The sequence below is a fragment of the Oryctolagus cuniculus genome, chromosome 7 (genome assembly GCF_964237555.1).
Source record: "Oryctolagus cuniculus chromosome 7, mOryCun1.1, whole genome shotgun sequence".
Taxonomy (NCBI): Eukaryota; Metazoa; Chordata; class Mammalia; order Lagomorpha; family Leporidae; genus Oryctolagus; species Oryctolagus cuniculus.
This window is the reverse complement of record NC_091438.1, coordinates 47363581-47377156: the sequence shown is the minus strand read 5'-3', so window position 1 is coordinate 47377156 and position 13576 is coordinate 47363581. Positions and strand designations below refer to the sequence as shown.

Below are 13576 nucleotides of genomic sequence, written 5' to 3'. Positions count from 1 at the left end.
ATGAGATCATGAAAGGGGCAGGGCGAAGGCATGGTCTCCAGCTCACAAATCTAATCAATTTGATCCTATCTGCCTGACTGTATCATTACCATTGCATTCAGTGAAAGACAACAGAGGGGCAGGCTGTAGACTTATTGCTTAGCTGACAAAGCTGCTTTTGAATGCTGATGATTCTATTCCTTTGACACTATTCACTTTTATAATACGTGTTAATGCTATATGACAAGATGCTCTGATTCTTAGTGCCAAATTGTTGAAGAATGATAGCTTATTTCAAGGTTTTTGTATTTGTATCTAATTCATGTTTTAACACAATAGATGCAATGCATTGTGTAGCTACAGTTTTCTGGAAAAGTTGACCTTTTAGGAATAGTTTCTCAGATCTTCAATAATTTTTTTCTTTACATTAAGAAAAGAGCAAAAAAAAAAAAAAAAAAAGAACAAAGGCCTAAAGAATGGAAAAACATCCTGTCTTAATGAATAGAGAGACTTGACATAGTTAGTATACCCAATGTGATCCACAGGCTCAACACGGTCCCTATCACAATTCCAACAGCCTTTTTCACACGAATGGAAGAGTCAATCCTCAAATTCATATAGAATTGCAGAGAGCTTGGGAGAGCCAAAACAATCTTGAAAAAGAAAAAAGTTGGAAGACTCACATTTCTTGACACAGACTTACTACAAAGATAGAATAATTAAAATAGTTTGCTACTGGCATTAGAACACACATATTGACTAATGCAATAGAAAAAGAGCCCAGAAACAAACCCTTACCTATATGGTCAGTTGTTTTTTGACAAGGTTGCTAACATCATTTGATGATGAAAAGAAATCTCTTTTCAACAAACGATGCTGGAAAACTGGATATCCACATCCAAAAGAATAAAGTTTGACCTTTACCTTGAGCCATATATAAGAACTAACTCAGAATATATCAATGACCCAAACTTAAGAATTAAAACTATAAAATTCTTAGAAGAAAACATTAGGGGCCGGTGCTGTGGCGTAGTGGGTAAAGTCACTGCCTGCAGTGCCGGCATCACATATGGATGTTGGTTCAAGTCCCGGCTGCTCCATTTCTGATCCAGCTCTCTGCCATGGCCTGGGAAAACAGTGGAAGATGGCTCAAGTCTGGGCCGGCACTGTGGCTCACTTGGTTGCCCCTCTTCCAGTCCAGCTCTCTGCTGTGGCCCAGGAGGGCAATGGAGGATGGCCCAGGTACGTGGGTCCCTGCACCTGCATAGGAGACCGGGAGGAAGCATCTGGCTCCTGGCTTTGGATTGCTGCACCGGCCCTAGCGGCCATTAGGGGAATGAACCAACAGAAGGAAGACCTTTCTCTCTGTCTCTCTCTCACTGTCTATAATTCTACCTGTCAAAAAAAAAAAAAAAAAAAAGATGGCTCAAGTCCTTGGGCACCTACAACCCGCATGGGAGACCCAAAAGACGCTCCTGACTCTTGGCTTCAGATTGGCACAGCTCTGGCCATTGCGGCCAATTGGGGAGTGAACCAGTGGATGGAAGACCTCTCTCTCTCTGCCTATCCTTCTCTCTCTGTATAACTCTGACTTCGAAATAAATAATCTTAAAAAAAAAAAAAAGAAAACATTGGGGAAATCTTCAAGATGTTAGACATAGCAACAATTTCATGAATATGACATGAAAAGTGCAAGCAACAACAGAAAAATAAATTGGACTTTATAAAAATTAAGAAATTTTGTGCCTCAAAGGACACTATCAAAAGAGTGAAAAGACAAATCATACATCTGATAAGAGATTAATAATATTCAGAATTTATAAAGGAGTTCTAAAACTAACTAACAAGAAAACACCCCAGTTTAAAAATGGAAAAAGGATTTAGGGCAGGCATTGTGGTACAGCAGGTTAAATCACCACTTGGAATGCCTGAATCCCAATTCGAGTGTCAGCTGCTCCACTTCTGGTCCAGCTCCCTCCTAATGCAGCTGGGAAAGCAGTGGCAGATGGCCTAACTGCTAGGGCCTCTGCACCCACATGGAGACTTGGATGGAGTTTAGGCCCCTGGATTTGGCCTGGCCCAGTCCCAGCCATCCTGACCATTTGAGCAGTAAACCAAAGGATAGAAGATCTCTCTCTGTAACTCTGCCTTTCAATTAAATAAAGGCTTTTTTCTTTTTTTTAAAGTAAGAAAGGGACTTGGACGTTTCTCCAAAAGATATACAAGTGACTAATAAGCACATGAAAAGATACTTGATATCATTAGTCATATAATTAATGTAAATGAAACTCACAATGAGATACCACTGCACATCTACTTGGATAGCTATAATAAAAACAAAAAAAGTAGGGGCTGGTGTTATGGCATAGCCAGTAAAACTGCAGCCTGCAACATTGGCATCCCATATGGGTGCTGGTTCAAGTTCTGGCTGCCCCACTTCTGATCCAGCTCCTTGCTACTGTGCTGGGAAAGTAGCAGAAGATGGTCAAAGTCCTTGGGCCCCTGCCTCCCATGTGGGAGACCTGGATGAAGCTCCTGGCTTCTGGCTTTGGCATGGCCCAGCCCTGTCTGTTGTGGCCATTTGGGGAGTGAAACATAATCTAGAAAACTTCTCTCTCTGACTCTGCCTCTCAGATAAATAAATCAATCTTAAAAAAAAAAAAGCTTCTTGAGAAGAAGAGAAGATAAAGTGAAGTTTTAGAATACTTTAGGCATTGATTATCCACGTTTTTTTCTGTTATTAGCATACTTAGTGGACTATTTGTATATCTATTCCTGCACTTTTCCCCCAATTTTAAGGGTAGGATAAAGATGACAAGTGTGGAATTTGAGCAACATTTTGAGTCATCTTACCAGTGAGCAGCTCTATCCATGTCTGGACGGTTTCTGTGGGCTCAGTTGCTTTGATGTGTTTGAGAGTTTCATCTAGTAAAACGTCACCTGTTGGGCTGTCTGACTTCAGCAATACCTTCAAGGAAGGAAGAAACAAAGGACTTCACTCACTTCATTCAAGCTGCAATCTTTCAATAGGTCATAAAAACGTTTCTGGTAAACTGTTGCAGGAAATATAAAGAAGCATAATATGCTGTCCTTGTCTTCAGGAAGTTTAAAATCCAGTATGGGGTGGCAGTGGGAAGACAAAAGTAACTTCTGAAATGGACAGCGGTGACAAACTGGATATAAATGATAATGGAGAAAAGGTTCAATAGTAATTCTTTCCTGAATTTGGGCAACAAACTTTGAAACCATTAATAAAGGTGGGAGGCAGCAGCATTTGCCCTAGTGAAGATGCCCAAATCCTATATCAAAGTGCCTAGGTTCAGTTCTGGACTGCAGCTTCCCTCTAATGCAGACCCTGGGAGGCAGCAGTGACGGCTCCATTAATCATGCTTCTGCCACCCACCTGGGAGATCTGGTCTACGTTCCTGATTCTTAGTAACTGTCTCCGGCCCAGGCTCAGGCCTGGCCATTGGGGGCATTTTGGGAGGGAACTAGTGGATATGAGCTCTCTCTATCTCTGTCTCTCAAATGAATAAGGGAAAAAATATAGGCAAACAAATAAGTAGAAAAAGTTAGGAAAGGAAGCCAATTTTGTCAAAAAGTTGTTAAACTGCACTGTAACTGATATTGGTTAGCCAAGTTGAAATATCTAGTCATAGTTAGATACATTTCTGGAGACAGGAAAAGAAGGCATGACTAGAAATTCAGGAGTCTATCTCATGAAAGTGATAGATGAAGCTTAAAGGCAAATAACAGCTGCAAAAGGATAGAAATTCAAGCAAAGGTATACAAACTTGAGACTTGGATGTTAAAGAATGGAGAAGTAGAGAAAATAGGCCGTAGTCAGAGAATATAACAAAGGACAAGAATGGACAAAGTTTCAAGTAGAGGTGGTCAAAAGTGTCAAATGCCACACAGGTTAAAATAGCAAAGTAAACTGAAGACTGAAAAGCAGCTGGTGATATCAGCAGAGTGCTTAGAGAAGCAGAGAACTTGTAAAGAAGGTGTGATCAGAAAAACTTAGTAAGAAAATAGATACAGGGGTATAGTACATATGGTGGAGAGGACCTGCAGTAAATGTAAGAGAGAAACTGAACAGCTATCAGAGAATAACCAAGTTTAAGCAAAGACTGACCTGACCCACATGACTCCTTCCACCTATATAATACTCCATTTCATGCTGTTATAGCTATAGGTATACAAGGAGAAACAATCAACAGCATCCCAAATTGATTTTCCTACATAAAAAAGAGAGAGCTTCCTATAACTTTTAAGATTAATATTTGAGTTTCTCCTTACTATAGGATAATTAAATCTGTTTAGATAATGGGAATGCTGAGTTAATGGTATTCATCTTGTATTACTATTAAAATCTTTTGATTCTTCCCAAATGTACTATTGGTATTCGCCCTTGTACAAGAGGATGCTCACAGAGGATGCTGTACCTTTCTGTCTAGCAGTCGCTTCTTACGCATGGTGGGGGGTTCCAGATAGATTCGACCCCGCATTGCCAGCTCTATCAGGATGCCCCCTCGCAGGCCAGATGATATGCAGTCATTCCAGAAAGATGTGTAACCCTAGGAAAAGGGGAAAACAGACAAGAAAGAATGTCCTAAAAGGGATACTGACTTCTAGCCAGCACCCTAAGAAAGGGCCACTTTGTTATGATTCGTTCCACACTACATGAACTGAAAATATAGAGTGAGACTATAATGTTTCTTTAACACCCTAATCTAAACCCTCCAAAGAATGATTTTTTTAACTTTAATTTCCTGTGGTTTGGCTGATAATCACTGGCATGCCAAATTTTAATTTTTGATAAGAATCTTGGCTTTTTTGAAATTGGTTTTCATAACACTCTAAATTTGAGTGGGGTACAAGTAAATCATATAAAATTGTAAGCTAAAAAGTATAAACCATTTTTAAAAAAGATTTATTTACTTGAAAGTCAGAGTTAAGAGAGGCAGAGGCAGAGAGAGAGAGAGAGTGAGAGAGAGGTCTTCCATCTGCTGGTTCACTCTCCAAATGGCTGCAACAGCTAGAGCTGAACCAATCCAAAGCCAGGAGCCAGGAGCTTCTTCTGGGTCTCTTATATGAGTACAGGGGCCCAAAGACTTGGGTCATCTTCCACTGCTCTCCCAGGCCACAGCAGAGAGCTGGATCAGGAGTGGAACAACCAGGACTCAAACTGGCACCCATAAGGGATGCTGGCCCTGCAGGTTGTGGCTTTACCTGCTACACCACAGCACCAGCCCCAGTATAAACCATTTAAGCTTTTTAATTCCTCCAAGGTATGTATTATTTGCAAGTTCTTTTTATGGGAAGTATTGTATGAATCCACTTTGCCACTGACTAGTTTAAGTGCCTGGGGTGTGTTACTTAATCTTTCAGAATGCAATGTCCTCATCTGTACAATGGTGGCAGTAATATCTATTTTCATGAGTTTATTGTGAGGATTAAATGAGATAAAATATACAAGAAAGCATTTAGTACAGTGTTTGGAATACAGAATGCACTTTAATGTTGGTTTCCTTTCCATAAGACATGTAAGAAAGAGCTACTTGTCTTAAGGTGCTGAAAAATCTAGCTGGTAAGAACATGTAAACTTGAACAAAATTCTATAACTTAAAATTTAAGTAAAAGGTCAAATGAAACAGAAGAGATACGCATAAATGACTTAAAAGTTTGGTTGGGGGGGGTGCAGGCGCTGATATGCGGCATAGCGGGTAAAGCTGCTATCTGCAGCACCGGCATCCCATATAGGCACCAGTTCGATTCCCGGCTGTTCTACTTCCAATCCAGCTCCCTGCTAATGTGCCTGGGAAAGCAGTGGAAGATGGCCCAAATCCTTGGACCCCTGCATTCATGTGGGAGACCTAGAAGAAGCTCCCGGCTCCTGGCTTCAGATAGGCCCAGCTTCAGTCATTGTGGTCATTTGGGAAGTGAACCAGCCGATGGAAGACCACTCTCTTTCTGTCTCTGCCTCTCTGTAACTCTTTCAAATAAATAAATAAATGTTTAAATAAAAATGTTTGGTTTGGATGACAGTTTTTCAAGCCATACATCACTTGAGGGATATAGTAGTCAGGAAGCTTTATGTGACTTGAGCTAGGGTTTAAAGAATAGGCTGGATTTGGCAGAGGGGAGGAGGGTTTTCAGATGAAGGAAATCATCCAAAGTCTACCTGTTCTCCAAAAGGTCATTCTAAGTGAAAGTGTCAAAGAGGGAATTACCAGATATGTTTGCATAGATCTGACTCAAGGTTTTAAAGAGAAATTATGGTATCAAGTTGGTTGGATTAAGGCTGTGAAAAGTATTGATGTTTTGAACTTTTCAATAAAAGTGAAAGGTAATAGTGAATCCTGAAGATTTGGAGCAAGGAGTTGTGATCACTACAAAGAAGACCCATTAGAATTATCAGAACTGTTCACTGCTCTTGGGTTATATTGTGTTGGCTTTAGTATTCTCTCTCTGAAGAGGAAAGTGGGGTGAGATGTTGGCAGGGAGGTTCTAACACAGTTTTGTATATTCACAACAACCCTATAAAGGAGGTTCTAGTACTACAACATGTTAAAGGTGATGAAACTAAGGCTTACAATACCATTCCTTGGAATTTACCCAAAGGAAATTAAATTGGCAAACAAAAAAGCTGTCTGCACATTAATGTTTATTGCAGCTCATTTCACAATAGCTAAGACCTGGAACCAACCCAAATGCCCATCAACAGTAGACTGGATAAAGAAATTATGGGACATGTACTCTATAGAATACTATACAGCAGTCAAAAACAATGAAACCTGGTCATTTGCAACAAGATGGAGGAATCTGGAAAACATTATGCTGAGTGAATTAAGCCAGTCCCAAAGGGACAAATATCATATGTTCTCCCTGATCGGCGACAACTAACTGAGCACCAAAGGGAAACCTGTTGAAGTGAAATGGACACTATGAGAAACAGTGACTTGATCAGCTCTTGTCCTCTCTGTTGATGTACAATTTAATACTTTATCCATTTTAGTATTTCTTTTTGTTCTAGTACTATTGGTTGAACTCTGTAATTAACACACAATTATTCTTAGGTGTTTAAATTTTAACTGAAAAGTGATCCCTGTTAAATATAAGAGTGGGAATAAGAGAGGGAGGAGATGTACAATTTGGGACATGCTCAATCAGATTTGCCCCAAATGGTGGAGTTAGAAACGTGCCAGGGGATTCCAATACAATCCCATCAAGGTGGCATGTACCAATGCCATCTCACTAGTCCAAGTGATCAACTTCAGTTCACAATTGATCATACTGATAGGTCTAAGAGTCAAAGGGATCACACAAACAAGACTAGTGTCTGCTAATACTAACTGATAGAATCAAAAAGGGAGAGAACGATCCAACATGGGAAGCAGGATACACAGCAGACTCATAGAATGGCAGATGTCCTAAATAGCACTCTGACCTCAGAATCAGCCCTTAAGGCATTTGGATCTGGCTGAAGAGCCCATGAGAGTATTTTAGGCATGGAAAGCCAAGACACTCTGGGGAAAAAAAAAAAAGACCTAAATGAAAGATCTCTGTGAGTGAGATCCCAGTGGAAAGAACGGGGCCATCAAAGGAGGAGGTACCTTTCTCTGAAGGGAGGAGAGAACTTCCACTTTGACTATGACCCTGTCGGAATAAGATCAAAGTCGGTGAACCCAAATGGCTTCCATAGCCTTGGCAACTCATGACTAGAGCCTAGGGAGATTACTGACGCCATAAACAAGAATGTCAAATTGTTAAGTCAACAACAGGAGTCACTGTGTACTTACTTCTCATGTGGGATCTGTCCTTAATGTGTTGTCCAATGTGAAGTAATGCTATAACTAGTACTGAAACAGTATTTTTACACTTTGTGTTTCTGTGTGGGTGCAAACTGATGAAATCTTTACTTAATATATACTGAATCGATCTTCTGTATATAAAGATAATTGAAAATGAATTTTTTTTTTGACAGGCAGAGTGGACAGTGAGAGAGAGAGAGAGAAAGGTCTTCCTTTGTGGTTGGTTCACCCTCCAATGGCCGCCGCAGCCTGCGCGCTGCGGCCGGCCCACCGCACTGATCCGATGGCAGGAGCCAGGTACTTATCCTGGTCTCCCATGGGGTGTAGGGCCCAAGTACTTGGGCCATCCTCCACTGCACTCCCTGACCACAGCAGAGAGCTGGCCTGGAAGAGGGGCAACTGGGACAGAATCCAGCACCCCAACGGGGACTAGAACCCGGTGTGCTGGCGCCGCAAGGTGGAGGATTAGCCTAGTGAGCCGCGGCGCCGGCCCAAAAATGAATCTTGATGTGAATGGAATGGGAGAGGGAGCGAGAGATGGGAGGGGTGCAAGTGGGAGGGAAATTATGGGGGGGGGGGAGCCAATGTAATCCATAAACTGTACTTTGGAAATTTATATTTACTAAATAAAAAAAAAAGAAACTAAGGCTTACAAAAGTTATATAGCATATAAGACGTCACAAAGCTAAATAGTGACAATGAATTTTTTATTTTAAGTTTTTTAAATTCCATTTTTTTCCTATTTATTGGATTGGAAATTATGTACTCTTTTCTTTCAGGAGTTTATCCTTGAAAATTTTAACATACATGATCATCAGTTGAAAATGAACCCAAAGTCTAAATTTTAAAAATATTTTAACCACTGTCCTAGTTGTCCAGTTATCTTTTTTAAAGTCACAAATGACATCATTAATGACCATTATCATTTTAAACCTGCAGTGCTTGTTTTATTCAGATGCTCACCAATTTGTCCACCATTCCTTTCTGGGACTATTTTCCTTCTTCTTAAAGCAGAATTTCTTTAAGCAAAAGTAAGTTGGAGGCAAACTATTTTGTTTCTCTGAAATGTTTTTATTTCACCATCATTCTGAAAAGTCAGTTTCTCTGGACATAAAATTCTAAGTTAATAGTTTTATCACATTGAAGATTCTAGTTTCTATTGTTGAAGTGGAGAAATCTATCATTATTATTGACTGTAGGTGAATTATATTCTTTTCCTCTGGTACAGGGCTGGGGAACCTTTTTTCTGCCAAGGGCCATTTGGATTTTTACAATAGCATTCACAGGCCATTTAAAATTATCAGCTTAAAAATGAGTCTGCTATAGATTTATGGAATTTCAAGTCCCGCCTGAGGTTGCCCTGGCAGGGCCAGACCAAATGATTCTGTGACTCTGGTAGCCCGATGTTTCCCACTGCTGCTCAAATCTTCTCTCTTGGTGTTTTTCAGTACAGCTACAGTGTGACAGTGTGTGAACTTATTGATCTTGTTTAATGTATGTTGTGCTTCCTGTATAAGTAGGTTCATTTTTTAGTTGGCTGTCATCTATTTTTTTTATTTTCTTATTTTTATTTATTTATTTATTTATTTATTGACAGGCAGAGTTAGACAGTGAGAGAGAGAGAGAAAGGTCTTCCTTCCGTTGGTTCACCCCCCCAAATGGCTGCTACGGCCAGCACACTGCGCTGACCTGAAGCCAGGAGCCAGGTGCTTCCTCCTGGTCTCCCATGCGGGTGCAGGGCCCAAGCACTTGGCCATCCTCCATTGCCTTCCCGGGCCACAGCAGAGAGCTGGACTGGAAGAGGAGCAACCGGGCAGAACCTGGCGCCCCAACTGGGACTAGAACCTGGGGTGCCAGTGCCGCAGGCGGAGGATTAGCCTAGTGAGCCACGGTGCTGGCTTTTTTTTTTTTTCCTTCATTTTAAACAAGACGCCTGACTTGAACAGAAAACTATCTAGGATTCAATTCTTTTAAAGAGTAACTTACCCCTACTTAAAGACAGATCGCACTACATGTAACAGCTACGTACAAAGAAGCTATAAAATTGTCCTTGGTTTTACAATGATAAATGAAAAACAATAAATTCTCCAATCAAACAAGATATGCAAGGATTTTTATGTTTTTTTTGTTGTTGTTGTTAAAACAGTGAAAGCAAAATAACTTACTGGAATATAAAGAAAAGAGCTATATGAGCATGCCACTCATGGAGAAAGGGGGTATTTTCACAGAACCAGTATTTTTCCCTACTCCATCTCCATTTAATGTCAATCAAAACATACCCATGGGCCGGCGCCGCGGCTCACTAGGCTAATCCTCCGCCTAGCGGCGCCGGCACACCGGGTTCTAGTCCCGGTCGGGGCGCCGGATTCTGTCCCGGTTGCCCCTCTTCCAGGCCGGCTCTCTGCTGTGGCCAGGGAGTGCAGTGGAGGATGGCCCGGGTGCTTGGGCCCTGCACCCCATGGGAGACCAGGAAAAGCACCTGGCTCCTGGCTCCTGCCATCGGATCAGCGCGGTGCGCCGGCCGCGGCGGCCATTGGAGGGTGAACCAACGGCAAAGAAAGACCTTTCTCTCTGTCTCTCTCTCTCACTGTCCACTCTGCCTGTCAAAAAAAAAAAAAAAAAAAAAAAAAAAAAAAAAAAAAAAAACACACACACACACACACACAAACAAAACACACATACCCATGGCCATTTAGTTAAAAAAAAGGAGAGAAAGAAAAGAAAAAATGCAATATGTTCGTGCACACACACCAGTTACCTTATGTACAATAAAGGAATGGGGATGGGAAATGAAAGACTAGAGAAAACTGTGCTGCAGTGGTCAGGATGTGATGGAACCCAATCGCAGTTTTCTAGCTGAGAGTGTGTTCTCGGTTTGTAAGGACAGAGTTCTGGAGTAAGCAGCGGGTTCCCTTTTCAGTAGACACTGCCTGTCTGCTGCTGGAACACATCAATTATATCTTTGTCCCCCATGTCCAACTGCGCAGGTATGTCTGATTCATTGATTGGCTGCCCATCAAATCAGAATCTGATCTGCCTCATTGACAAACCCTGTCGCTTACAGCAAGCTTTCATTAGTTTACTAAGTGGTATATGCCTCTTAATATTTTTTTTTAAGATTTATTTATTTGAAAGATTATAGAGAGAGGTAGAGACAGAGAAAGAGGTCTTCCATCCGCTGGTTCACTCCCCAGATGGCCGCAACAGCCAGAGCTGTGCCAATCCAAAGCCAGGAGTCAGGAGCTTCTTCCACGTCTCCTACGTGGGTGCAGGGATCCAAGGACGTGGGCCATTTTCTGCTGCTTCCCCAGGCCATAGCAGAGAGCTGGATCAGAAGAGGAGCAGCCAGGACTAGAACCGGTACCCATGTGGAATGCCAGCGCTTCAGGCCAGGGTTTTAACCCACTGCGCCACAGCACTGGCCCCTGCCTCTTAAACTACACCACAGAACCATCCTGCCCCACCACCTTCTAATTAATATGATTGTTGTTCTCAGTCATGATTCCTCTCTTGGGCTTTTCGTGGGCTATGGCGAGCACTGGAGTCTTCTCAGTTGCTGCTTCACAAAATGTACCAGGTCGCACTGAGCAAGCACTTAAGCCATATTTTCTTATTTTCTTTTTCTTCCTGAGATTTCAGTCTTTCCTATTTTAACTCTCATCTCTTTTAGTCTTACTTTTTATGTTTTTCATTTGCTTGCTCTCTGTATTGCTTTCTGGAGAGTAATTTCATGTCTGGCTTCCAGTTTACTAATTCTTTCTTCATCTGTATCTAACATGTTAAACTAATTCTGTGATTTTGATATCAACAATTCTTCATTTGTAAAAGTTCCATTGAGGTTTTTTTTTTTTTTTTTTTTTTTACATTATCCTGGTTATTTGTGAGAATCTTTTTGCTATCCATTTTGTGAATTCCTTTAAGAATGTCATAAATATTTTATCTGATTATTTTAATATTTGATAATACCTGAGGACCTATTAAATTTTTTCGTAAAGCCTTTACTTTTAGACATGATGGAAAAATCTTAGAGGTACACATGGAAAAGACAGACATGCTCACAGCTGAGGGAAGACAATGTAACCAGAAATATTAGGCTGTCAGCTAATATTGAAGCTAAAGTTCAATGAATGTGACATGCTGACGGGCTGAAAGTAATGAAAAATTAACACTCTTCTTCTTCCTCATCCTCTCTCTCAACAGAACACATACCAACTTCCTCATAATCCCTTCTAGGGCAGTCATGTCATTATGAGTCTCAGAAAACTCTCCTTCGTCCATTCTCTCACCCACATACCAGTGAACAAAGGCACCCTTGGCATATTATCAGGTCAAATTTGTAGTCCAGTTGAGCTCAGGCCTCAGCAATGGCTGGGGTATTGCTGAGCATACGCACAGCTCGCTGGAACCTGGCAAGGTCTCCACTAGGTACAACAGGAAGCTGGTAATCAATGCCAATCGTGAAGCCAGTGTGCCATCAATCTATAAACTGGATGCTGCACTTGGTCTTGATGGTGGCAAAGGCAGCATTGACATCTTTGGGAACCATGGCACCATGGTAAAACAGGCAGCAAGCTATGTATTGACCATGATGAGAGTCACAATTCATCATCTGGTTTGCTGGCTCAAAGCAAGCACTTGTTGGTGATTTCTGCTACAAAAAGCTGTTCACGGTAGGCTTTCTCAGTAGAGATGATGGAGGCATATGTGGCCAGAGGTAAGTGGATGTGGGAAAAGGGCACTGGGGTTGGTCTGGAATTGTCAGATCAACATTCAGGGGTGTGTCAAATAGGAGGGAAGCAGTGATGGAGGACACAATTTGGGTAATAAGGTGGTTCAGTTAGTGTAGGTGGCGCTCCATATGGAGCTTTCTGACAGATACCATAGATGGCCTCAATGCCTACCTGAAGGCACAGTCAGAGTGTGTGCTTCAGGGAGTTGTGGGTGATGAGGAGGGAGTTGCAGGGCTCCACCACAGCTGGGGAAACCTGCAGGGCTGGGTAGGGAGAATGTCAGCTTGGAATTCTTGCTGTTATCAGTAGACTGATGCTCTATCAGAAGGTAAGATAACCCAGAACCAGTCCCCCCACCAAATCTGTGGAAAACCAAGAAGCCCTGCAAGCCTATGCACTGGTCAGCCAGTTTATTAATTTGGTCCAAGATGAGGTCAATGATCTCCCTGCCAAGGGCATAGTACCTACAGGCACAGTTATTGGCAGCATCTTCCTTGCCTGTGATGAGCTGCTCCAGGTGGAAGAGGTGGCTGTAGGCGCCAGTGCAAACTTCATCAATGACTGTGGATTCCAGTTCTACAGACTACCTTGGGCGGATGCTTGCCAGTGCTGCTCTCACTGAAGAAGGTGTTGAAGGAGTCATTTCCACCTACCATGGTCTTGTCACTTGGCATCTGGCTGTCCAGCTGGATGCTGTGTTCTGGGCAGTAGAGCTCCCAGCAGGCATTACTGACCTGGACACCAGCCTGGCCAATGTGGCTGGAGATGCACTCATGCCTGGTGGCTACAGGTGAGGAGTCAAAGGCGAAGTCCATAAGAGCAGAGAGCAGATCCTGGTTACCGTCCACCCCCAACAAGCTGAGCTGAGGTAAGTAATACACTCTATTATTTGTTACTTTTGCTGATTCTCTCTCAAGATTGTTCCTTTGTATGACAATCTTTAATTAAGGGATTCATATTTTTGTGTGTGTGAATCTGAGATTTTGTCAACTAAACTGAGGCTCTCTTCCAAAGGAAGATCTACATTTACTTCTACTGAGAGTCAAGTGTAGG

At 41.9% G+C, this 13576-nt stretch overlaps 2 protein-coding genes across 2 annotated transcripts in view; both read right to left on the bottom strand.

Moving 5' to 3' along the window:
- HORMAD1 (HORMA domain containing 1) overlaps positions 1-13576 on the bottom strand; it is a 70572-nt gene that overhangs the window by 11690 nt on the left and 45306 nt on the right. The gene's annotated exons all lie outside the window — the stretch shown is intronic.
- The window catches only part of GOLPH3L (golgi phosphoprotein 3 like), a 45126-nt gene that overhangs the window by 15454 nt on the left and 16096 nt on the right, over positions 1-13576 (bottom strand). The window contains exons 2-3 of the mRNA XM_070077745.1: positions 4425-4556; positions 2833-2947 (exon numbers count right to left, since the gene is read on the bottom strand). Of these exons, the coding sequence (XP_069933846.1) occupies positions 2833-2947; positions 4425-4556 (247 nt within the window). The remainder of the gene's footprint in view (positions 1-2832; positions 2948-4424; positions 4557-13576) is intronic.